The sequence below is a fragment of the Cydia amplana genome, chromosome Z (assembly GCF_948474715.1).
Source record: "Cydia amplana chromosome Z, ilCydAmpl1.1, whole genome shotgun sequence".
NCBI classification, from domain to species: Eukaryota; Metazoa; Arthropoda; class Insecta; order Lepidoptera; family Tortricidae; genus Cydia; species Cydia amplana.
Genome location: NC_086096.1, coordinates 2422204 through 2449133, shown reverse-complemented (window position 1 = coordinate 2449133; position 26930 = coordinate 2422204). Strand labels below are relative to the sequence as shown.

Here is a 26930-nt window from a genome sequence, read left to right as displayed (position 1 = left end):
TTGTGGGCTTCTGTACCCATTTATACTCTTTCTAATTAGGCAATCGTGTGGCGGGGTTAGTGTGGCTAGCCTACACTTTGGGGCTTCATTAGTGTTTAGTGCTAGTTCACACATTTGGCACTAAACGCAAATGTACAAACTACAAAACTGTCCATGTTTTTACAGATATATATGGCGTTATTCATAAACGTCGTCGTTTGTCCGTGAGTAGTCGGGTTTCCGTCTAAAATAGTTCATGGTATTTGATTACACAGTGTAAAAGTTAAATATAAAAACTACCCCCTTTTAGGATGCTCACAATCAGGGAATGCTCCCGATAGTGATTTTGTATGGCGAGAACCGGGAATTCCCGGTTCCGGTACTGTATTTGTGTAGAAAACCGCTACCGGGAACACTCCCTACTCACAATGCGACTAACTAATCAGCAGTCTCAAGTCCCCAGCAAGCTCGGCCGAATTTCACCTTCCCATACAAACGGAGTTTCGTTCTCATTTTAAAACGTGTAATGAAACTTTGCACATACAATGACATGAGCTCCAGTTTATATAACCAACGTAATAAGGCAAAAACAAGTTTTGTATGAAAAACTTAAATTAGATGTATTTTTTTACGATGGTATCTATCTGCAGCTACATAAACGAATTATTAGATATACTGTATCCTATTGTAAGTACAAAGTTTCTGAGCAATCTAGCTAGTCGTTTTAAAATGAGAGCGTAACTACGTTTGTATGGAGAACCCAGCTTGCTGGGGGTCTCTTAGGTAACTCTCAAATGGTTCAATCTTCAATTCGCATCGCGCAATATCCCTTTGTGCCCTGTCGGAGCAAATTGAGATCTTTGTCTGCTGGATGTAATAACAGATAGGCTTAGAGGCTCAACAAGCGACTAAACAAATGAAAGTTGGATTATGAAATGACTAAACATGAAGTGAAATGGTTTTGACGTTTAAAGGGCTTGGAAAAGGCGGAGATAGAGATTAAGATAGAAAGTTTTGATCTTAGTGCTAGCACAGACTGTATACTTACACTGAAAAATATTAGACGAACTCATTGAGTAATTCAAAAAATAACTGGAGTGTTAAAAAAATAACTTTAGATCCTAGGGTTAGAGTCCTTAAGCCGATAATGTTGTTAACGACTGGCCGGTGCAGGCCCAGACATGGCGAGACGACATTTGACACCTTCCTTTACTGGTCAGATAGCACAAAATCGGGAGTTATGGAGAACCAATGGAGGAGCCTTATTTGCCCAGCAGTGGGACACTCAAATAGCGAAAAAGTCTCCCTGTCCACGTGACGCCGCATTGACAGCAGGCTTTCCTGAGGACATGATGTAGACTCACCTGACGTTCTCATATCGCTGGATGTAGATCTTGTGGAACTGCTCCTGACGTGGCTGACTGGCGATGTCTGCCTTCATCTCCATGGCCACGTGACGCGGGAGAACTGACAGCAGGAGGCGTTCCTGGGGACAGGGGGAAATGTTAGATTACACATAATATTAATAAGCTTCTGAACCCTAGTGTAAATTTCATTCGATAGTGTGACGAGGCGTGACGTGACGTGTTTGTGTCAAGTATCATGTTGTATGGGATTTTGAGTTTAAAAATGAAATTTACACTAGAGGTTCTGTATCTAGATAGGAAATATGTAATAAGGCTACGTCCACACGACAGTTATCGTCAATCGTCAGTCAGTAGCATTAGTAACATATAACAGGGCAGTTTTCCGGTACTAAAACGTTCTCCGTACCAAATTGATTTCATCTAAATCAGTTCACGGTTTAAGCATGAAGGGGTAACAAGCAGAAATACACTGTTAACATATTTTCTGTAATAATCTATTATTCCATGTAAGGGACCTTTGTTAAGTCATTAGAACTCCCACCGCACAGCAATTGCGAAGTTAGTGTTCACCGATTCCCAGACTCTAGGGCACAAGTGCTCGCCTAAATCCAGTGTTTTAGATGAGAACTAGAATAGATAGGTTAAAATTATAATAAATAATAATTCATTATATATATACGTCCCCTTGTTGGGCACAGGCCTCATCTCATATGCGAGAGGGCTTGGGCTATATAGTCCCCACGCTGGCCCCATACGGGTAGGGGACTTCACATACACCTTTGATTTGCTTTGACGTATGCAGGTTTCTAACTAAAGTTAAATACTTTGTCGCACAGAAGTTCCTAAAAACTGATTGGTACGAGTCAGGATTTGAGCCTGCGACCTCCAGGTTGAAAGTCGAATATCAGAGCCACTGGGCCACCACCGCTTTTTCGAATAGATAGGTTACTTGAACAAAACCCAAAACTGGTGGAATTGGACTGAAAAAATCATAAATACATGCGAATAGAGTTTGTCTTGAGCTTGGTTGGACAAATGGGCACTAGTGGACTTTGCTTTTTAGGGTTCCGTACCCAAAGGGTAAAAACGGGACCCTATTACTAAGACTCCGCTGTCCGTCCGTCCGTCCGTCTGTCACCAGGCTGTATCTCACGAACCGTGATAGCTAGACAGTTGAAATTTTCACAGATGATGTATTTCTGTTGCCGCTATAACAACAAATACTAAAAACAGAATAAAATAAAGATTTAAGTGGGGCTCCCATAGAACAAACGTGATTTTTGACCGAAGTTAAGCAAGGTCGGGCGGGGTCAGTACTTGGATGGGTGACCGTTTTTTTGCTTGTTTTGCTCTATTTTTTGTTGATGGTGCGGAACCCTCCGTGCGCAAGTCCGACTCGCACTTGCCCGGTTTTTTTATGATATAGGTGGCAAACGAGCAGACGAATTGCCTGATGGTAAGTAATTACCGTCGCCCATGGACAACTGCAATACCAGAAGTTGCAAATGCGTTGCCAGTATTTACAATGGAAGTAAGTAAGTTCTTTTCTTGAAGGTTGAATATATCGGGATATATTTCATTCCAAAGTTTAGCTGGCAGGAAGTTTTCGAGTCTAGCCTTGTATTCAATCTACGTCTATCGGCAGCAGGCTTACCAAACTCTGCATAATGTATGGCCTCGTCTTTCGTGTTTCAATCCTGACTCCGAACGCATTCGGACAGTGTGGTCGCTAGGCTTGGTCAAAATGGGGCCTCGCCCACGGCCTCGCGCCCCAAAGGGGCCTCGCGCGAGGCCCCTTCTGGTACAGTGAAAGAAAACCGCCTCACAGACCTTCTGTACCTAGGCTTGGCCCACGAATCAATAGGCCTGATGACAAATTTTCAAATCCCTTTTATTATTGTCGGTACACTTATACTGGTTCCGAAAAACACAAGATTTCAGCTATACTCATAAGATTTAACATAAATAATTGCATTTTTTTATAGCTAGTTTAAACCTCGCGCGAAAACGCCTCGCAAGCGATTTGTGACGTCACGAATTAGTTGGTGGAAGGGTGATAGACATTGTTTAGGTACATACTTACAGTTACGAATTTTCCCTTGAATCCGAATGATATTGTCAATTCAGCACCATATATTACGATTAGGGATGATAAATATACATTACAAACATTAATCACAATAACTCATTCTAGACAAAAACTCTCACACGGTTGCAATTTAAGATGAATTATTTAGATATCTACATGTAAATTCTGAGTGAAAATCACCAAGCGCCAGTTTTACTTTTTAATTTTTCATTTTTTCTGGTTACAACAGCCAACACGGCAATGATAGGCAAATTCAGCCAAATAATTAAAAAGTTTTTTGGTGAAATATCGTATTATTTAGCATTTTATTTAGGTATATAATAACAAATAAATATTTACTTTACATCTTAATTTTTTTGAACCCTGAAACTCTTTTGTGAGTATGTATGCATGCGGTCAATGAGGTTGTCTATGCTGCTCTAAGAAATACGTCATGGATTGATGACGTCACTCCTCGCTCGCTTCTGATTGGCGTTTCAGTCAAAATGGCTGATTGGAGACTTTTGCACTTTTATTTTATTGAATATATTAATCATATTATTTATTATTTATTATTATTATTACTATACGTCTTCATTCGTTCGTTTTTAGCGCGTTGCGCTTGCGGGAATCAAAACAATATAAGATAAAATTATTTAATAAACAAAGTTATTCAACATTCTAATGTTTATACTGAGATTGGGCCATTTTTTAGAACCATATTAATATATATGTTTATTTGAAACCATTATTTCCATGATTCTTTGTTACTGTCATCAGGCTTATTATATCACCTCTCTTTAAAAAAGCGGCCAAGTGCGAGTCGGACTCGCCTATGAAGGGTTCCGTATTTAGGCGATTTATGACGTATAAAAAAAAAACTACTTACTAGATCTCGTTCAAACCAATTTTCGGTGGAAGTTTACATGATAATGTACATCATATATTTTTTTTAGTTTTATCATTCTCTTATTTTAGAAGTTACAGGGGGGGGGGACACACATTTTGCCACTTTGGAAGTGTCTCTCGCGCAAACTATTCAGTTTAGAAAAAAATGATATTAGAAACCTCAACATCATTTTTGAAGACCTATCCATAGATACCCCACACGTATGGGTTTGATGAAAAAAAAATTTTTGAGTTTCAGTTCGAAGTATGGGGAACCCCAAAAATTTATTGTTTTTTTTCTATTTTTGTGTGAAAATCTTAATGCGGTTCACAGAATACATCTACTTACCAAGTTTCAACAGTATAGTTCTTATAGTTTCGGAGAAAAGTGGCTGTGACATACGGACGGACAGACAGACGGACAGACGGACAGACAGACAGACAGACATGACGAATCTATAAGGGTTCCGTTTTTTGCCATTTGGCTACGGAACCCTAAAAAGGGGGTTAAAAATACATCTTCTTGCGTAAACCATTTCCCGCCCGTGGTCATACAATAGGTACACTGAGGTAAAGTCACCTACAGTGATATATTATGTTACTCTTTTAAAAGCCATAAAAATATATAACACGCTCTTATGTCTCTAAAAATAAGATCGTGTCAGATATTTTTGCGGCCTTCGCCGTGTAACAGATTATTGCAGGTGACTGTACGTTCACAAAGGCAAAACTAAAAACCACTTGAAGATCACTTTAACATTGCAAATTACTGCTTTTCCGTGGAAAGTACTAGTTAATTAAATTAAGGCCAGGAAAAGGAAACGCAAGGAAAATTGGCTTTCCTAATAGAACCCATTTTCATTAATGGATTGTTTTTATTACATCTCGACCAAATGGTTTCTGCCGTTTCTATAATTTTATTGCTAGTTTTAATAGGGGTTTTATGAAGAAAACTTAAAGAGAATTATTGCTGTAGGTAGTAGGTACCTACACGCCTACCACGAGTTGGCATTTGATGTTTACGTCAGCGACTGAATGACTCGAATGCATTCCTCTCCATCGTACCAACGCATCAGTGCGAGCGAGATGGACTGCGATCAAGTGTACGCAGTCGCTAGCGTAAACGTAGAGTGTCAACTCGTGCTACGGCTTCTAAAACTTAAAGTTGCTTTAGAAACCTCCTTACTTTAGTTCCAGCTTTTTGTATTACTTAGGTACAGTCACCTGCAATAATATGTTACTCTTCGAAAGCCGCAAAAAAATGTGACACGCTCTTATGGCTCTACAAACAAGATCGTGTCAAATAATTTTGCGGCCTTCGTTGTGTAACATATTATTGCAGGTGACTGTACATCTATGCCTGTTTGAAATAGACGAATGTGCCACACGACAGAGATTTCTTTTTTCGTTTCGTGTCCAATCAAACACAATAAACTCTACATTGAACAAAATAGAGTTGAAATTCACGCGCAACGTACATACAGGGTGTCTCGAACAATGGAACTATAATTGCGGGCAACGGCAAAGCTAACAATGGCAGTTTGAACACGGTGTTTGAGTTCTGAATTGTTGAATACGTACGTAGACATTGACGTATATCTCAGGACCTTTCGGGCAATAAAAATGGTACTAGTTCCGCGGTGTCACTCACGAATTCGAGCCAATCGTGCAGTCTACGCAACTAGTTGGGACCATCGCGCGCGTGATGCGCACTCATCAACCAATCGCGTTGTAGCGGTGTCACACCGCAGTACTGGCGCCATTCATGCCCCATTCTTATTGCCCGTAAGGCCAGTCCTGAGATATACGTCAATGTACGTAGACCTATCAGGTTTTGAGGGGTTATGTTAAAACAGGCTCTTGAGTTGTTTAAGGGCCACCCCACGAGCGTCAGCGTCTAGCCAACTCTATGGCTGCTGCTCGACGCAACGTTGGCGAAAGTGCGCAGCGACGCCATTCTCCATAGCGCTGACTAGAAGCCGACGCTTAAAAGACGCTATGGCTAATATAGCGTGTATGAAGTCTAAATAAAGTTTTTTGTAGGTATCTAATTTAATATAATACATGTACTAATACATAGAATAATGCAATGTAGGTATGTATGGTATGTTTAGTCTCCATTTCAAACAAGCTTGGTGATTTAAAAAAAACAGGCAACAACGGTTGCACTCCGGGAGTGCCGATAGAAGTGAAAACTCACCTCACTATGTTACCGACGCCCGGTAACACGATACATAAGTTTAGCGGAGGTATTCTATTTATATTATTATCATTCTCAAATAAGATCACACTTTTTCATTGACATGTTCATTTACATACTGCCATGAGAACGTCAAATTATTTGAACATAGGTAAAGAGTCTTGAAAAGGAGTCCGCAACATAAATGTCAAATAACATTGAGTTTTTCTTTATTGATTTAAATGCCATTTAAATTATGTGTGGCCACCTTACGGGGCTTACGGTCACGTGATCGCTTTACGCCCCTCACGGTCACGTGATCGCCTTACGCTGTCTCGAGTTTGTCATTTTTTCCCCACCTCAGAAAGTACCCAGCGCCGCTAAAGAAGTTTTCACTTCAAAAACAAATTGAAAAAACTCAAAAATGCGCATTTTCTCAGAGATAAGACCTAGATAGATCGATATTTCGCCCCCGCAAACACCCATATAGTAAATTTCATCGAAATCGTTAGAGCCGTTTCCGAGATCCCCGAAATATATATACATATAAATAAATAAATATATGTACAAGAATGGCTCGTTTAAAGTTATAAGATAAGATAGATTAGATTTACGGTCGGTCGAAAAAATAATTGTAGCTGTAAAAGGTTTTCAAGATAAAAAGTGTTCGGAATAAAAGTTGCTTTTTCTTGTGACATAAAAGTTAGGTATTTGTATAGTACTCAACTACTCATACGACTCAAACCACCACACCACTTCGAAACAATACGCAAAAGTTTATTATGATTGTACGAATAAGTTTGGAGCTCAGAATAGTTGTTCAGGGTTAGAAATTATGTGATTACTCATACACAAAAATATGTAGCCAAGTGCGAGCTTGACTGGCAAATAAAATCTACTAATATTATAAAATGTGAATTTAACTCTGTCTATTGCCTCGTCACGCTTAAACCGCTGAACCGATCTAGATGAAATTTTGTATGGAGATAGTGTGAGGCCCGTGGGACAAATTATATTTTTTAGATTTTAAATCAGCATCATTATAGACGAAGTCGCGTGCAGAAGCTAGTTACGTACACGTGACGTAGACGCTACCTAATGGCGGTATTCATAAGCGGCTGCTAACTTAATCAGTTGATGATCGTCGTTTGTCACTATCTGTCGTTATGCCATAGAAAGGGACAAAGGATGATCATCAGCTGATTAATTTAGCAGACGTTTATGAATAACGCCGTAAATGTTTAATTGTTTATTTTATACCACACGTCAAACAACAACATTCTTTGTTCTTATATTAATAAACTTTGTTCTAATATTAATAATAAACTAAACACTGATTTGTGTCCGTCAGCGATTGAGATATTACACAAACATCATAATTAATTATAATCAAACCTGGGATAACTCGGGGCACTTATACTAAAGTAACGTAGCAAAATATTTTATCGACAATTAAATATATCGACATCTAAATGTGCTACAACATAAATATATTTATACAAAATCGCTTTTTACTGCTTCTTAAATTCTAAAAAGCGGCCAAGTGCGAGTCGGACTCGCCCATGAAGGGTTCCGTATTTAGGGGATTTATGACGTATTAAAAAAAAACTACTTACTAGATCTCGTTCAAACCAATTTTCGGTGGAAGTTTGCATGGTAATGTACATCATATATTTTTTTTAGTTTTATCATTCTCATATTTTAGAAGTTACAGGGGGGGGGACACACACATTTTACCACTTTGGAAGTGTCTCTCGCGCAAAATATTCAGTTTAGAAAAAAAATGATATTTGAAACCTCAATATCATTTTTGAAGACCTATCCATAGATACCCCACACGTATGGGTTTGATGAAAAAAAAAATTTTTGAGTTTCAGTTCTAAGTATGGGGAACCCCCAAAATTTATTGTTTTTTTTCTATTTTTGTGTGAAAATCTTAATGCGGTTCTCAGAATACATCTACTTACCAAGTTTCAACAGTATAGTTCTTATAGTTTCGGAAAAAAGTGGCTGTGACATACGGACGGACAGACGGACAGACAGACAGACAGACAGATGGCACTAAATGTTTTATTCTAATCGTTTTATATCGTTATTTATTATTTGTTAAGTACCTACATAAAAAGTGAAATTTTCAATGATATATCGCCATCTTTTTTTATCGATATGAAATCCCTAGAATGTGCCCCGAGTTATCACAGGTTTATAACATATCAACGTTACGATTTTTAAAAAACTTCGCTCTCTGAACCCACGGCATCTTAACCGAGAAAGATACTTAACAACTTTTCACCAGTGCATAAAGTTCGGTTAACCAACTACAATTAAATTTACAAACACTGCCATAATGCTTTTGTGCCCGCGGCAGCCTCAAAAGTCCGAGCACTGAAAACTTGCCTCGGAGCGCACAAATGAAAGGCACCCGAGACCTTCTAACTCACCTCTAAAAAGCCTTATTTAAACCGTTAGAAATGGAGGTGAAAACAAATTTTGTCAGAACTACAGGTAGAAAGGATATGATGGTCGTTCTTATAACACTTTAATTTAAACTCTCGCGTTACACAAACGGGTCTACCGCAATTTAAGGAATCCGCGGGTCGGAATTTAAGGTAAAAACAATGAAAGTATATTATCGCGGTAGACCCGTTTGTGTAATTGGGGCATTTTATTTAAACTTGTCCCCTACACCTTTTTTTTTCAAAATTGGGATTTTTATGTTATTTCTACTCAGAATCATGAGCTCTTTTGATCCTAATAGGAGAAAAAAGTGTCCCAAGATTTCCATACATTTTTCGGTCTTTCCATTCCGAAACCGCCATACAAAGTCTATGAAAAAATGGTAACGGAATGGGAAAAAACCTTGGGACACTTTTTTTCTCCTATTAGGATAGAAAGAGCTCGTGATTCTGAGTAGAAATAACATGAATTCAAAAAAAAAACGTGTAGGGGATAACTTTAAATAAAATGGCCTAATTAAATATGGTCGTTCTTGTCTACGTGACAGCGTGATAAAAAGGTGTCCGTCACTTTCAATCGCACTGTGTAAAAAAGTGACGGATATTTTGTCACATGGATAAAGTCATCCATAATAGGCCTGCTGTGTTCGTACTGTTTAAAAAGCAGTATTTAAAATTAAAAATGTTATATCTGACAGTGTCATATTTGTCGAAATAGACGCGTTTTGTTACAGAATGAACCTTGAACCTAGTACTATTATTTATTCTGTGTCTATAGGTACTTAAGCCAGAACTGTTTTCTGAAATCGAAGCCGCCTAGTTTAATTTACCTGGGTATATTGCTGAATTGAGGTTATCCTACCCTTCCCTCGAGGCCGTACCATCGCCGAGGCTGTTAACTGACAGTACTTAAACCTTATTACAAAAGGCATAAGGTCCACCGATGGACAGTTGTCAGTGTTTGTGCTATTTGAGCTTTGCTTCGTAAATCTGTGAAATACAGGGCTCGATTAACCCGTAACTTTAACTGTATATTCCGGAGCCTAATTTATTGAAATATCGAGAAATAAGTGAGTTTAAACCGAGCTTTGGATTAAGCTCAAGCTTATCATTTGACTTGTGATCTATTATCGATAGAGATAGAGTCGATAACCCGTTGAACCTTCAAGATAGTTCTAACGACTTTTTACGCAGTAATTTTCGTGCATTGCAATTGCTTTGAATTCCTAGGGTATGCTGTGAAGTGGAACAGCCAAAAAAACATAACAAAAAAAAACATATTTACAGTGCCTGGTCGAAGGAGTCGCTACCAGCAGTGCCAGCTAGCGTGGGTGACGCGTCACACAGTGAGTCTGGGTACCTGTTGCCGGTTCTCCTGTTCCTGATGCCCAAGAAGGTGCGTCGCTGCGTCAGATCTCGTGGTTGGTGCGTAATTATGCCGGCAACGTTGCCAGCTAGAGTGGGTAATGCGTCGTACAGTGAGCCACAGTACCTGCTGCTGGTTCTCCCGCTGGGTCACCAGGCGCGTCTCGACGCAGTCCCTGGTCTCTAGGAAGGCGCGTCGCTGCGCCAGCCCTCGTGATTGGTGCGTCATCACGCCGGCAACGTTGCCAGCTAGAGTGGGTAATGCGTCGTACAGTGAGCCACAGTACCTGCTGCTGGTTCTCCCGCTGGGTCACCAGGCGCGCCTCGACGCAGTCCCTGGTCTCTAGGAAGGCGCGTCGTTGCGCCAGCTCTCGTGGTTGGTGCGTCATCACGCCGGCCACGTTGCACGCCGTCAGCACGATCAGGTTGCAGTACATCTGTTTAAGAAATACGTATGTTAACAATTGATTATTTAGTGTTTTTGCACACTTTAATTTTCGCTAATTAAAAACGTCGCGTACGTATTTGGCTACACACCTGCAGGTCACTGCCGGTCGCTGTCGCGGGCCAGGTACCTACAGGTTGCCAGCTAGGTTGACGGCAAGACTCCGGCCACGCTCGCCTCGTGCAGGCGGACTGGCAACGTCGCGTGCCTCAGTAGTTGGCTACACACCTGCAGGTCGCTGTCGCGGGCCAGGTACAGGTTGCCAGCTAGGTTGACAGCCGCCAGCAAGACTCCAGCCACGCTCGCTTCGTGCAGGCGGACTGGCAACGTCGCGTACGTCAGGTAGGTGAAGAGCACGCAGGCGCCGGCGCCGATGCTCGTTGACCTGTGGGCAATAGATGTTTTAGATATTTTTAATTAGTAAGTAGTAGTTTATGTCATAAGCTCTCTATGATGTGTACAGGAACCGCATGTCACGACCGCCATTGCGGCATTTGATGACACTTTTAGCAATTGACATTTCATTTCGAAAACGTCATCTCGACTGGTCACTTCATTTGTTTTCCTCGCTCAGTGTGTAGTGATTCTATTGGTCCTTACAAACACATACTCGCACATCTCTGGTGGACACGCAGCCTCTTTAAGGTGTGCCACCCTGAAGATACTGATGTACCTGTTGCGGCCATGATCTCAGTTTGGCAGTATGTCATTTCATTGTTTTTGCGTAATATGCTAATGACAAATATGTCCACAAAATATGTTCGAATTTAGGTATTTTTAGGTGACCACATACGGCCCTTTAACAACAGGTTAACTTTAAGGTTAAACAACTTACTTCGCCCCTTTACAATCCGCACGATTAAACTTAACTACACTTTGGGTAGTTCGGGACCAACTCTCGAAATTAACAACTCATTAAACTGACCAACGTTAAAGATAGGCCGCCAACAAGTATGTTTAGTGATTTTCGAAACCTGAGGGGCTACCGCGTAAACAGAATAACGTAAATTGCGGGGATCTTTCTCTTTTACTCCAATGAAGGCGTAATAGGAGTGACAGAGAAAAATTTATAGTCCAGATTTCTTGACTAGCCTCGACAGAAAAAAATCATGAACTTAAGTCTGAAGCGCACCTTAACAATTTTTACGTAATAATTTGTGCACTAAAGCACATAAAGCATAAAGTGATTGATGTGTTGTGTTGTTGTTGTGTGTTGTGATTTTGTGTGTTAAATATGAGGATTGCTCCTAAAAATGCCCTATTTTATTTTTGATCTAACTCATCTAATACTTTTCATATTTCTAGTTTTTGTGCATAATTTGCCTAAAGAACATCCTCTATATTGCTAACAAAATTTTTAACAACCGTAGTGTGATCAAAAAAAGCGGTAAGTATACGATTTTTCTAAAACTCCGCTCTCTGAATCTACGGCACCTTAATCCAATCCGTAATTTTCAAGTACGCCGTATTTATAAACGCAATATTTCACTTTCCTCCCTTCACGAAACACACAAATGACTAGGTACCTACAAAATAATTCCCCAAAATCCTGAAACCTAGTTATGCCCTCGAATTTATTAACGCTAACCACGTTAGACTTAAAACCAGTCAACTTTTCCTAATACCATTAAGCAAGTTGCGAATTCCGCATTCGAATCTGATTTACCCTTTTCAAAGTTTTCTTTACGTTCTAAAACGACTTATAATCGTAGCCAAGGTACCATCGTCCACTGTTACTTTGACTAAAATTAAATTTTATTACGAAGGCATAAGTCCATCGATGGCTAGTTAAGACTTCTACTGTTAGTACGGCACATAAGACTTTTCGTGTGCGGGAGAGTTGCGATTCTAAAAAGTCCTATAGCAGATGTATGGCGCTTAAGACTTTTCGTAACGGCTTATGGCCTTTAGTTTGTGAACAGTAGCTATTCTAAAAAGTCCTAAGGTAGTAGCGCGTATAAGGCACTAGGACTTTTCGATTATGTTGGATGGCAATGAAGAAGTTTTGTGGAGTAGCGTTGACAGTGTTTACTTGCGGGCAGTATGTACTCAACGTTTTGAGGGCCTTTGTACCTACGAGGATCTTTCTAGAAAATAGTTCCTGTGTTGTTTGTTGATTTTGAATCAGGGAAAGGGGTTTATTTGACAGGGAAACAGTGTTTACCTGCGCAAGATGTGCCAACGATAGCGTACACGATCAGTAGGAAGGTCACTAGTACGACGTTTGAGTTTATCAGTAGGTAGGTCTTGTTCATGATTAGCCTATCAGGGAAAGATAACTCTTTAGTATCAGGGAAAGGGTGTTTATCTGACGCAATAGGCGCTCACCAATGCTAGCTCGTTTAAAAGGAAGGTCGCAAGGACGATACGAGATGGTCAGCAGGTAAGATACCTAAGGTAGAATAAGGGAAACTGTGTTTACCTGACGCAAGAGGTGCCGACGACAGCCAGCTCGATCAGTAGGAAGGTCGCAAGGACGACATACGAGATGGTCAGTAAGTAGATCTCGTTTATTGCGGGTCGGCTTAAGCAGAGCAGGAGGCCTGTGGACAAATATTAGACATTTAGACTATTCAGAAATTTTAGGTAGTCATGCACATACTTAGCTCTAGAATCGAACCAATCTAACTCTGCATATACTTTGCATAGATAGTGTGGAAGTGACACCATAAACGTTACATTACTATAATATAAATTATTTATAATAGCTTGTGTTCTGTTAGTGATTTTTAGAAATCATTTTTCAATGAAGAGACATATTGTCAAGATTGTTAACCTTTTTTCTAATGCTACGCCGACGTTGGCGGCGTGCGCGTTGCGCAGGTATTCGTAGTGCAGTCGGCGGAGGGCGCTAGTGGCGCTAACTTATACACTTACACGCATAAACAAGAGCGGCAACGCCGAGCACGCCGACGTTGGCGGCGTGCGCGTTGCGCTGGTATTCGTAGTGCAGTCGGCGGAGGGCGCTAGTGGCGCTAACTTATACACTTACATACATAAACAAGAGCGGCGACGCCGAGCACGCCGACGTTGGCGGCGTGCGCGTTGCGCTGGTATTCGTAGTGCAGTCGGCGGAGGGCGCTAGTGGCGCTAACTTATACACTTACACGCATAAACGAGAGCGGCGACGCCGAGCACGCCGACGTTGGCGGCGTGCGCGTTGCGCTGGTATTCGTAGTGCAGTCGGCGTAAGGCGCTGGTAGTGTTGGCGCCGTACGGCTCCGTCGTCGTCCGGAGGTTCGAGTCGTAGTAGAGGAGGTCCAGGTCTGCTATCAGCGTGGTGTAGCTGCTGAAGGAAAAGATATAGTTAATATTGGAGACTAGACGAAATTGAGGGGCAAAAAAAGGAATGGCGCCATGGACACGTCCAACAGACCCCATGGTGATCACGTACAGCAGGAGATGCGTCATATTGACTTTTAACAGATTTTAATCCAAGTATACCTGTCAGCTAGAGCCAGCTCCTCAGCGAGCTGTTCTTGCGCCAGCAGCAACCCTCGGATGTGGCACAGCATCAGCGCCATGGACACGGCCAGTAGCAGGCCCAGGAGGTGCGTCATGTTGGTTTGGTTCATGCGGAGGAAGTAGCGTTGGTATAGCATCTCCACCTGACGACAAAAAGTATGGTTAACCATTTGACCACCAAAGACATCGACTAATGGTAACCCTTTGACCAACAATGACGTCAACTGACGCGCGGCTACAGCCTAATATCAACCTTCGTGCATTCCAACAAGGTTTAAGATGGATTTAACCGATTGGGAGTATTGGAGTTTAATGGCCTAATTGACCGCAGCGTAGCGAAGGTCTACGTTTTGACTCGGGCATTTTGCTTTTGTATGTCCGGATGTTCTCCTCTACAGGTTGCAATTCTTAACCGATTTTCGTGAAATTTTGTGACCGAATTCTATGACTAAATAATTTTTTTTGTCGATCCGGTTTTTGGAAATTTTTCAAAATGGCGGAGTCGTGATAGCTCCCGCCTAAACAAATAGTCGTATCGGTATCATAAGAGTTTTTTCTTTTTGAGACATATTTACATAGTAAATGGCAAAAAATGCAGAAAAATTGTATTGCTGGTTTAGGCGGTATTTAGATATTTAGTTTGTACTCGAGAATGAGTAGCCGAATTTCGTCAGCTTAGCTATAGTCCGTCAACCAAATCTTGTCAGTAGCAATGTAAAGCAAACTAAAGTAGGGCAACACTCAAAGAGCAGTATTGCGCTAAGAAAAGCAGCAATGTACATCGAACCAACAGATTTTTTTTTCCGCTGAGCGCGCCCTGCGTACGTCAATTCAAATTGTCACTCGCGGTTTATTGAAAAAAATTGAAACATGGACGGACAATTTAAAAGCGATGTTAAAACAATGTTAATCAAAATGATGAACAAATTTGAAGATATCAAAAACAACTGCTTATATTCTCTTTGTTCCCTATCTATGTCTTCTAAGTTTACTAAAATAAAATCATATCAAAATGCAGATAATTAGATAGTGCATATATTTGTTATTTACAATATAATATGCCACTTGTTAATGTAAATTAGTGTACTGTTCTGGATGAATATGACATACCTGTGTAATTTTTTTGATTGGTATATATTGTACAATATACATATTAAAAATAAAACAACTGATATTTGGGTGTTTATTTAATTTAAAGGTAAATAAGATAAGGGTCACTTTTCGACTTGGTTGCGTTGTACACGTACATAAACCGCCATAGGTAAGTATTGTCTGAAAAGATACTACCTACTAAAATGTCATTCAATAGAAATTGCTAACTATGTAAACAAACCGCCATACTAAAATTGACACTGAATGTCAAATTACTAGTAAGTTTTGTTTACATAGTTCGCAAGTTCTATTGAATGACACTTTACGAACGCCTTATATTGGGCAAGATTTAATCCTGCAACAAACATGTATGGATTAGGTAGATATTGCGAAAGAACGGCGATATAATCAAGGCTCTTATACTGTTTAAAAGGTTTACCTTTGTAAATAGTCACAACTGATTGCTGAAAATATTAGACATGTGGGCCTATGGACGGTTTCCAGGACACAATTTATGGTCTTGTTGGATAGATTTAGGCATACGTTTTAATTTTATTTATGCCTTTTAACCCTAAAACAAAAGACTGAACATAATCTTAAAAGTTCGAAAGAGTTCTTCCAATACTTGTCATAACCTCAATTTTTAGCTTGGAGGATACAACTAAACGGAGTAGCCATTAACATTACAGGCTTTCCCCTCTGTCGAAAATAGGCGGCCAACGGTCATACACAATGTATGGACTGACGTTTATCTGACATGGCTATTTTTACGTTACGCATACATTTGACGTTCCCCTCCCCCGCAAAAATCGGCAGACTGTTTTGTACAGAAAATTACAGATATGGCGTCTCCGTTTGATTATATCCTCCAAGATTTTTAGTAATGTTTACCATCAACAACGCCAACGAGCATGATTGTACATTGTAGGCCCCTTAGCTTTGCTTATTCTTATTTAATGTATTGGTATTTAATGGTGACAGCAGAAATATCTCTTGAAACAGAAACGATTCAGAATGAAAACAAATAAGGTGACGGCTGTCGTTCACGATCCACATTCCACAGATAAAACACAGATGACACGCGTTTTGGAATTATTTGAACACAGTGTTGCTAACCCGCGATTTTTCAAATTTGCCGCCTTTTACTACTGACAAGATTTGGTTGACGGACTTTAAGAACTATCATGGCGCATTTTGTAAACAATCGCTTTTTTTGTTTGCACACAGAAAGTCTGGGTTCGATCCCCAGTAAGACATAGCTTTTTGTATTTTTTTTTTCACTTAAACTTCGTATTTTTTTAAATAAATTAAAAGCTTTGTATTGTTGATTGATCAAACCGCTGTGTGGCGCTGTCATCGTGCACGGTCCCAATAAGCTATGCTCGCGAGGTCTACAGCTCACAGAGCCACTAGTATATACTAGTACGAATTACCTCCAATGAAATTTAAATCTTAATTCAATGGAACAGACAGAGTTTCTTATGTTTTGTTTCGTTCGATTTTATAACAAAACAAATTCAACTCTATTTTATAATACTGTTGATTCCAATTCGATTGCCAATTTTCCTTGGAGGCCGCTAGAAGTTAAACCTTATGTTACTCATATATGAATTAAAGTATTTTGATTACTTTTTCGTTTTTAAATCGGCTTTTTAAATAAAAGGTCTGACAAATCTCGCCCATCTAAATTGGTCATACACATATTATAGTATGCTTAACTCGTTCGCATCTTTCCTGTAGACATCGCAAAGCACATTGAGTGCCGGGAACCCTCTCGGTGGGTTCTCTGTTTGTAGTTGCATTCCTCTACAAAGCGGGAAAACGGTGGGATCAGCTACGAGAGTAGCGCTATGTGAATAAAGAAAATTATACGCAGCATCCTTTACAGGCGGGATATATTTTTTCAATACTTGAGATTCAAATAAGAAAAACGGGATACCTATATGTATAATATGTTCAGAGTCGTTAACTTTTGTATTGTCCACAGAAGTGACTTTTTTCTTAATTGTGTGACCCAAATATCTCAAATATCTCAATCCTTTGCTTTCCTATCCTCGGCAGTAATGTTCTATTATTTCCTTGTCTTTTCATATATTTCCTAGAAACACATAATACCAAAACCGAAGGAAGTAAACATTTCATACTAATCAATCAATACAGTAATATATCACACCGAAAAGTCAAATTGTCAAATATCAATAACCCACTGTTTGAACTGTTTCCCACTAACAAGACCGGACAAACGAGTTTTCTAACCCCAACAAATATACACCCTAAACATATACCCATAAAGTCCAAAACGGGTTAAACGCAAACTCAAATTGTACCTCAGAAAACAAAAGACATATGAGCCGTATAAACTTATATATTCTTACACCCTTCTTTTCTACAGACATTTTCTTTCCAGAAAATATCGTAAAACAAAAAACGATCAGCAGCTTATGATAATAGGGATGATTTTTGATCGGTCACGATCCCATTTTTTCGCAACGTAATAGAAAGGATCAGTGTCAGATAAAATAAGACTGTGTGCTAAAAGAATAGAGTCTATATTCATTTGTGTGTTTGGCTTGTGTTTGAGGAAGGAATTGTTTGTAAAGTGAAATTCGTCTTTGTGTAAGTGGGGGTAAGGTTGTTATTTAAACGGGATTATGTGGTAATATGTTTGGAAAGGGTCCCAAAAATGATTGAGAAGTCAAGATTTATTGTAATAAAACGGGACTGTGGCTAGATTTATAAGTTTTATAACGCTCTGATTCATTGTATTTTATACTAGCAGGTAATAAAAAATGTTTTTTTTTTTGTTAAAAATTTAAGCCCTCAGTTTGTTACCATAATAAAAAGAAAGTTATCTGAATGAAACTGATATATTATGTTTAAAGTCGGTGCCAAGACAAATCCTAAACATATTTTCTTTTATGATCGATTTTTATTAATGACATTTTATTCATATCGCAAGATTCGCAAGTCTCAAAATATTCATATTTAAAAAATTATAAGTACACTTACCTATGTTTCATAAATGCTAATTTCTGATAGAACTCCTTTTGCAAAGACTTCTTTTCGAGTTCTTGGTTTTCGAGTTATTACCGAAAAATAACATGAATTTCAACTGATATGATTAATATTTTTGATGTTACTTATAATTTAATGTTAAATTTAATGTAGGTACATAATCATTATTTGCATGCAGTTTAGGTAAAACTCACTATTTCTATGCCTATTCAGGCAGGATGTGCTGAACAAAATTGTGTTATTACATCTTTACTAATGTACCACATTCAAAGAAATAAATAAATGATTGATTAATTGATTGATGGGGAAAATTCTCAAAAAAAAATTCGATACCTACTTAATAACTCGAAAACTCGTAAATAGTCCTGCAAAACGATTTTTAACATACTTCTAATAATAATGTCGGTTTTTTTGTTTTTCTAACTGTTAAAAAAGTACTTATTTCTGATAAATTGCAAACTGTAAAATTAAGATAAGACTTATCCAATAACAAGACTTAAACTATTATTACCTACTTTAAATAGAGATCTTTGTAGTGGTTTTTTGTTTAGAATTTTTTTTTTAACCCGCATAAATGTCAATGTGGTTCAGTGAAGGGGACGGACTGAAAATCAGCGCTGCGCAGGCAATTTGTAATGAAATGACTGACGCAGCGTATGCTGAGCCCGTTCCTTTTGCCGCACAATTATTCTTATTTTTTCAATCCTTATGTTTTGTAACCTGTATGCTTTTTGTGTTGCAATAAATGGTTTCTTATTCTTATTCTTATTCTTATTCTTAAAACCGTGTAACTTTTATAGAGGTCATGTTAGTCTGGTCTGGTTCCTCTTGAGTTGACCTACCTCTGGTGTCACTATGACGTGGTAGTTCTGGGACGCCCTGTATAGTAATTTTGGTAACCTAACCTAACCTAACCCCATTAAGGTGGAATGAAAATAAAGCAAAAATATTCAGTATGACCATAGAGAAAAAAATACATTGAGTGCTCACTCCATACATCAGTTTTAGTACCAAATAGACTATTAGCATCTATTTATCGAGTAGCGGAACTATCAGAACTGCTACTTGACAATAGATGTAGCACCGACCGAAAAGTCTTATGCTGTTGAGATAAGACTTTCCGGTCGGTGACACATCTATTGTCAAGTAGCAGTACTGATAGTTCCGCTACTCGATGCTAGATGTAGACACTGAAATTAATACTCTGAACTGATGTATGGAGTGAGCACTCTTGTCTTACTATATTTCTCTATGGTATGACTTACCTATATATTCACTTCTCAAAGTATTAGCTTTATAAAACAAACTCGCCATATATACCTAATCTAAATTTAACTTGAAACCAATAAAATTTCAAACAAGAATAATAGGAACAAATTCCTTCATAAATCTGAGGTAATATTGACGTGAAACTTGGGGGTGAAATTAAGGACCCTAGGGAAATCAGCGCGCTTACCCTTAGCGGGGCTAAACGGGTATGGACAGGGCAAGGCCAGATTTAAACGTACGTAATTTAGTCATGTTGAGTAATATCGTACCTATTACTAGTACGGCTACCATCAGTTTGTCACTGACATAAACTCCGTCGAGAGCGTACCTAATTTACTTTCTATACCTACATCTCGCTCGTACTCGCATATTAGTGCAAACGAGATAAAAGATAAGATAAAGATAAAAGATAGTTTATTCAAGTAGGCATAATTACAATGCGCTTATGAACGTCAAATAAAGCTAAAGATGTAAGTATATAAAGTAAATTACGTTCTCGATAGCGTAAATGTCAGTTTTGACACTGTCACTGACTCATGGTACGGGCTTAGGTACCTAAAATTTATTAAACTATCAAGTAAAGGATGACTCACGTTAGACCGGGCTATGTCCGAGCCGGAGCTTCTTTTTCTATGGAAAGCATCACGTGATCATCTGTCATCTGTCATAGAAAAGGAAAGTAAGCGCCGAAAGCTCCGACCCGGACCCGGCCCGGTCTAACGTGAGTCATCCTTAAGTAGGATGAAAAACAAGTACCTACCTACGTATTGTGTTGATAATTTAAAATATTTTTAGAGTCATGTACCCCTAGTGTAAATTTCATTCGATAGCGTGACGAGCATTCGCGTTTGCGTTAAGTCTCATTTTGTATGGGATTTTGAGTTTCTAAAACGTCCCGCTGGGCGCGCTGTTCAAAATTCCATATAAACAAATTTTAGTTGTTCAATCTGATTCGGGCTCCTCGCCAATTTAAACGAGCATTTTACAAAACGACCTATTATTATTGCTCAAAAGTATATTTCGCGATTTAAGGTCAACTGAGGTAAATGCGTCACTTGAGGTAAATGCGCCTTTTAAATGCGCATTCTAGAACGATTGCAACCCTCTCTGTTTGAAGTGTGGTCACTGAGCTTTTAATGCAGACGCCTGTAACAGTTATAAAATATGTTGCGTTTCGAAGATATCTTCAAATTACGCATTTACCACAAGAGACGCATTTACCTCGGTTGACCTTACGTCAACCACGAATAATATTAGGGGTTTTCTTCTGGATCTAATATAATACCTTGAGGGAGGGTTTGATTTGACTCGTGGCTATAGTAATATTAAAAAGCACCTTGTGCTGAAATTAATACAAATTATCCTATTAAATTACCTTTATTAATATTATGAACGTGATAATGATAAATGATTTCCGACGTAGCCTAAAGGATGACTCACGCTAGACCGGGCCGGGCCCGGGCCGCGGCGTCCGACATGTCATTTCCTATGACGGATGATCGGTGATCACGTGGTGCTTTCCATAGATAACGAAGCGCCGGAAGCTCCGGCCCGGCCGCGGCCCGGTCTAGCGTGAGTCCTCCTTAATCGGTAGTCCTGTATTGAGCAGGAGGTCCCGGGTTTGAATCCTGCTAAAGACATTTTTTTTTTGAAGTGAAAACTTCTTTAGCGGCGGCGGCGCTGGACACTTTTTGAGGTGGGGAAAAAATTATAAACTCGAGACGTAAGGCGATCACGTGACCGTAAGCCCCGTAAGGTGGCCACTCATAATTTAGATGGCATTTAAATCAATAAAGAAAAACTCAATGTTATTTGACATTTATGTTGCAGACTCCTTTTCAAAACCTAATATACTTAACTTTTTACACACTCTTCACCTATGTTCAAATAATTTGACGTTGTCATGTCAGTATGTAAATTAACATGTCAATGAAAAAGTGTGATCTTATTTGAGAATGATAATATAATAAATAAATAGAATACCTCCGCTAAACGTATGTATCGTGTTACCGGGCGTCGGTAACATAGTGAGGTGAGTTTTCACTTCTATCGGCACTCCCGGAGTGGAACCCGTAGATTTTTTTTTTAATGGCGGACGCCATACATATACTTTTTTAGTTTTAAGTTATTCTCGTGAGGTCTACAGATTACAGAGCCACTAGTTTATTTATTTAAGAATATTACATTAGCAATATTAGGAGGGATACTAAGGATGCAGAAGGGATATGGGTAATGCTGCCTGGGAGTTATTGAAATCCAACAAACATACCCTATACACATTCATTATACAGCCGAGATTTGTTATAAACTAATTTCCTGCTCCCTGTCAACCCATTTCACCAGCTGAACTGTGAATAGGCATTATTACTTACAATATATTATATAATTATACCTGTAGGTTATGTTATATAGTGTTAGGGATAAATACCAGGGGCCCGTTTCTCAAAAGCTTGTAACTTGTAAGTTATACAAGCTGACTGGCTGAAATAGCAATAAGACACGTTCGTAAGTTTCCGTGAAAATACGATGGAAATAGTAGGTTGTTAACCAAGGGATGAAAGGCACTCATTTCTGCCGAGGTAGTTTGGTGCTCGAACGCAGTGAGAGCGCCAATAGTCCGAGGCTGAAATGATGCCTTTCACCCGAGTTAAACACTACTTTTCATTTCGAATACGAGGAAAGTAAAATGCATGTGTTTTTTTAAACATGACTAAGTATTAAATTTTATAGTAAATCTTGAGGGTACTTTCAATTAACAATTCAGGCAAAGTTATCGTTATTTATGGAATGGGGAGTTAAATATCAGAATGGAAATGTATAACAAATCCATTCATCCAAATTTCAGTTGCTTATCGTAAAAAAAACATAAAATCGTAGGTACATGGAACGTAAAATGCTCTAGTGCAGAAACGTATTAATTTCTGCACACCTTTTTCTTTCAGGGCATGAGAAATGAAAATAAATTATGCACTCAGGCGTCTGTATCTGTATCTGTAACTGTAAAATGCTCTTTGTAAGACCTTATGTAAAATCCTTAACAAACAATAGGGAAAACAGCTCAAAATAATTTGTTCATGCCAATAATAAATTAGGAGCTAATTTGTTTTCCCTGTTCCCGAAAGTTGAGGATATGGGATAATGGAATACTTGCGAGTCTGATTTGGTCCTAAATAAGCAACATTACGAAATAATTACGCACAATGTCACGGTTGTACCGTAAAATGGGGTGATTAGGGTTCGCGGGGAGAGTTGGGTTATGAATGGGGAGAGAAGGGATGAAAGGGGGGTGAGATGGGACTTTAAGGCTACTGCTACAAAAATAATGTATTCCAATTTAAAATGGAGCTATAGTAATACTCATAATAAAAAAAAATCGATCCAACAATCTTCCAAAGTCACCTTTGTATGAAATCCCATCTCACCCCAATTACGAGGGACTACGCGGTGAGGTGGGATTTCCTGTTTATCGTCAAAGTTATGAAATGGAACTACCCAAAATAAAATAAAAATTAAAATACAAACGTCCGGAACAATTATTACATACAGCATTCAGTTTGCATATGTAAAAATAAAATGTTATCGAGGTTTAAATGTCAGTTTTGCACCTACTCACCCCATTTTACGGTACATGTTTAACGTGATTTCGGGTTTTCGATATATGTATGTCTTAATAAATAAAATGAATAAATAAATGTGACGTTTTGAACCTCAAGGTACCACATTGTCGGTTGTCGATAAGGTTGATTTCAAATGAAGCTACAGAAATAACGTCTATTGCCAACAGACAATAAGTACCCTTTTGGCTGAAAATGGCACAAATATTATTAGGACAATTTTACACATAATGGGAACATAGTGCGGCGTAACGGCAGACCTCGAAGGAGATGGCGGCACGGTCTTGACGTCTTTCGGGAAGATTGGCCTAATATTGCCCTAGAACGAGACGCGTGGAAGAAAGAGAGGGAGGCCTTTGCCCAGCTGTGGGACGCAACAGGCTAACAAATAAATAAATAAAATAATTTACACATCGGTTTAGTAAAATGATAACTTTAGACTTGATTTAGTAATGTTTTAGTGAGTATTTTCCTCGTGTTGGTTTGGTGAAAAATGTCGTGTTTCACATGTTAGAAAATAAGTTTGTTTAACCCTCGTGTCAAGGCACTCACGAATATCTGAACATTCTGAACACACCTGAATAGTGTCATATATGGCGTTAGAGTGCGTGTTCAGATATTGTGAACACCTTGGCCGCTCCGATATATTTGATGGCGATTGTACCTACGTGTTGTGACCTCGCTGCTCTTTGTGAACGCTTCATAATGCGGTGTCTGTGCAGTCTGTGCCGGCAAGACTTAATTAATTCCGGTTTAATAGTAAGCTTGATAAAAGCTTGATAAAAGCTAGATAAAAGCCCCGGAGCTTAGTTGAAGTTCTAGCAATATAGCACTTAAAAAAGCGACCATTTTTTAATATCCTGTACAGGGTAATTAAAGAGCCATTCCTACCTACAATAAAGTGTAGGTACAGCTGTAGTGTATAATTGTTTTCCATCGTATTTTCTCAGAAACGTTTGTATTTATGGGGAAAAATGGTTAAGGTCAATGTGGCTAATTCCGTCATAGGGCCTATTCCGTCTACTACTACTAAATGTAAACATATCTTTGACGTCGACTGTGTACATAAACATATGTCGTAATGTAATCCTTCCGATTTCCTTGTTCCAAATTCGTTCCTTTCTCTAATTCTGCTCATCGAAGGTTCTCGCAATTTCTTTGATACGAAGAATTATTTCTTCCCAATCTCCCTCTGCTTCAATAAACATCAAAAGTATATATCCTAAGAGAACGAATACAGTTAGTTAACTTTACATACCGACCGTTGAATAATAAACCCTAAATACACACCGTTAAAATCTATTGCCATTTGAAAATACTCATATTTTTTTGTAACCATTTATTGGAGCTAAGCTATGTCATCGAAAGAGCTGAAGTATAGAATAGCGCACTGGATTTTCAACGTAAAATCAACCTTATTAAGGTCGCGATTCGCGATGCTGATAACAGTATTTATGACGTTTTTGTTTTGAGGAAATAATGTAAAATAAGAGGAATTACTCAGCGTTTTCTCAGCAATCACGCAAAAGCTAGTCATGTGTCTGCGAATATATTTGTCTTTGAGAATTCAGGGAATTAGGAACATCTGTTCATAGAGAAATAAGTAAGCTCAATATAGTATTAATTCCATTCTCATTCATCAAATAGCACTTATGTTTGTAGCTTTCTAATAGAGCCCGACAGCTAATACTATTGATGTCTATCTATTGTTAAGTAAAACCGCTCGTGCCACGTGCCACAACCACCTGCATAAAAAATCGTTCGTTCACTTTACCCAGGTAATTGAATTACAACTCCTATGGAAATTGCAATAAGATTCAAAATGAACTAATGTATAAATATTTTGTTAGGATGTGTGTGGTCAGTACTTCGGTTACTGAGTGCCGGCGAGTCGAACGCTACAGAACCAGTCTAAAATGTGTCATCGAGATGCGTAACAAAGGCGCGTTATCGGAGAGCTCACCTACACTGGTTTTTTGAGCGTTGGACTAGCCCGTGCTCAGGTGCCAAATAGAATAATTAAGACCCTTTTTAGGGTTCCGTACCCAAAGGGTAAAAACGGGACCCTATTACTAAGACTCCGCTGTCCGTCCGTCCGTCCGTCCGTCTGTCACCAGCCGACGAACGTGATAGCTAGACAGTTGAAATTTTCACAGATGATGTATTTCTGTTGCCGCTATAACAAAAAATACTAAAAACAGAATAAAATAAAGATTTAAGTGGGGCTCCTATACAACAAACGTGATTTTTGACCGAAGTTAAGCAACGTCGGGCGGGGTCAGTACTTGGATGGGTGACCGTTTTTTTTGCTTGTTTTTTGTTGATGGTGCGGAACCCTCCGTGCGCGAGTCCGACTCGCACTTTGCCGGTTTTTACAGGTAAGTAGCACGTGCGGTTTTACTTAACAATAGACAATAGGATTAGTCGTCGGGCTCTATTAGAAAGCTACGAACTATAAATTGGGATGAATTTCTTTTCTTTGAGACAGCAATGATAATTACCCTTTGTGCAGCGGCAGAAGTATTTAAAATAATCTCTTAATAGTCTTAATAATACAATTGTGTTCAGATCATTTTGAACACTTTCACCTCTTTGAATATGTCGTACGGTTGGCAAACTTATCAGTTATCACTACACCTTATAAAACAAAGTCCCCCGCCGCGTATGTCTGTTTGTGTGTATGTTCGCGATAAACTCAAAAACTACAGAGTCCGTACCATGAGTCACTGACAGTGTCAAAACTGACATATACACTATCGAGAACGTAATTTACTTTCTATATATCTCATTCGCACTAATATGTGAGTACGAGCGAGATGTATAGAAAATTAATTACGTTCTCGATGGCGTTTATGTCAGTGCCAAACTGATGGTAGCCGTACTGAACGGATTTTCTTGCGGTTTTCATTTTTACCTGTCAATAGAGTATTTCTTAAAGAAGGTTTAGGTGTATAATTTGTTAAGGTTTTGTGTAACCCGTGCGAAGCCGGGGTGGGTCGCTAGTAGTATTTAAAACGGTTTTTATTTTTGACATACCTATAATGTAGGTAATAAATAACAGAGCCTATTGTGGGCGAGCATAATACACATACGAAGGTCCCTTAGGTATGCATTTATTCAAATTCATTCATAAGTTCGAATCGGGCCCAGATGTTGTATTAAGGAAGGACAGAGACGGCACTATAATAGTGGCTCTATCTCCATACAGCTGTGTTTATAGGAAAAAGGAGAAGTGCGAGTCGGACTCGCCCACCGTGGGTTCCGTACTTTTTAGTGTTTGTTGTACCATCTGTGAAAATTTCAACTGTCTAGCTATCACGATTAATGAGATACAGCCTGGGCCCGTTTCTCAAAAGCTTGTAACTTGTAATACAAGTGGAAGTCCCTTTCTAACAAAAGCTGTCAAAAATTGACATCCGCTTCTATTACAAGTTACAAGCTTTTGAGAAACGGGCCCCTGGTAACAGACAGACGGACAGCGGAGTCTTAGTAACAGGGTCCCGTTTTTACCCTTTGGGTACGGAACCCTAAAAAGTTTCTTACAGAAAAGTCTGGAATATTTCGCCCTAAATTGACACTTTTTACAAGCTTTTATTTAACTTGCCCTGTACCTACATATGTTAGGGTGAATTTCAACAGGTCCAAAATTTACCTAATTTTGGTGGGATTTTTTATTTTTGTAGTTTATGTCTAAATTATGTATCGATATTACGTAGCTAGTCACAATT

At 39.0% G+C, this 26930-nt stretch overlaps 1 protein-coding gene and 1 long non-coding RNA gene across 3 annotated transcripts in view; one reads left to right on the top strand and one right to left on the bottom strand.

The window, feature by feature from the left end:
- Positions 1 to 26930, bottom strand: part of LOC134660882 (adenylate cyclase type 6-like) — a 284528-nt gene that overhangs the window by 40042 nt on the left and 217556 nt on the right. The window contains exons 6-11 of the mRNA XM_063516728.1: positions 14192 to 14355; positions 13855 to 14036; positions 13170 to 13290; positions 10976 to 11132; positions 10590 to 10739; positions 1344 to 1465 (exon numbers count right to left, since the gene is read on the bottom strand). Of these exons, the coding sequence (XP_063372798.1) occupies positions 1344 to 1465; positions 10590 to 10739; positions 10976 to 11132; positions 13170 to 13290; positions 13855 to 14036; positions 14192 to 14355 (896 nt within the window). The remainder of the gene's footprint in view (positions 1 to 1343; positions 1466 to 10589; positions 10740 to 10975; positions 11133 to 13169; positions 13291 to 13854; positions 14037 to 14191; positions 14356 to 26930) is intronic.
- Positions 1 to 26930, top strand: part of LOC134660963 (uncharacterized) — a 230232-nt gene that overhangs the window by 53542 nt on the left and 149760 nt on the right. For both annotated transcript variants that reach the window (XR_010097912.1, XR_010097913.1), the window contains exon 2: positions 8064 to 8351. This is a non-coding gene — a long non-coding RNA (uncharacterized LOC134660963). The remainder of the gene's footprint in view (positions 1 to 8063; positions 8352 to 26930) is intronic.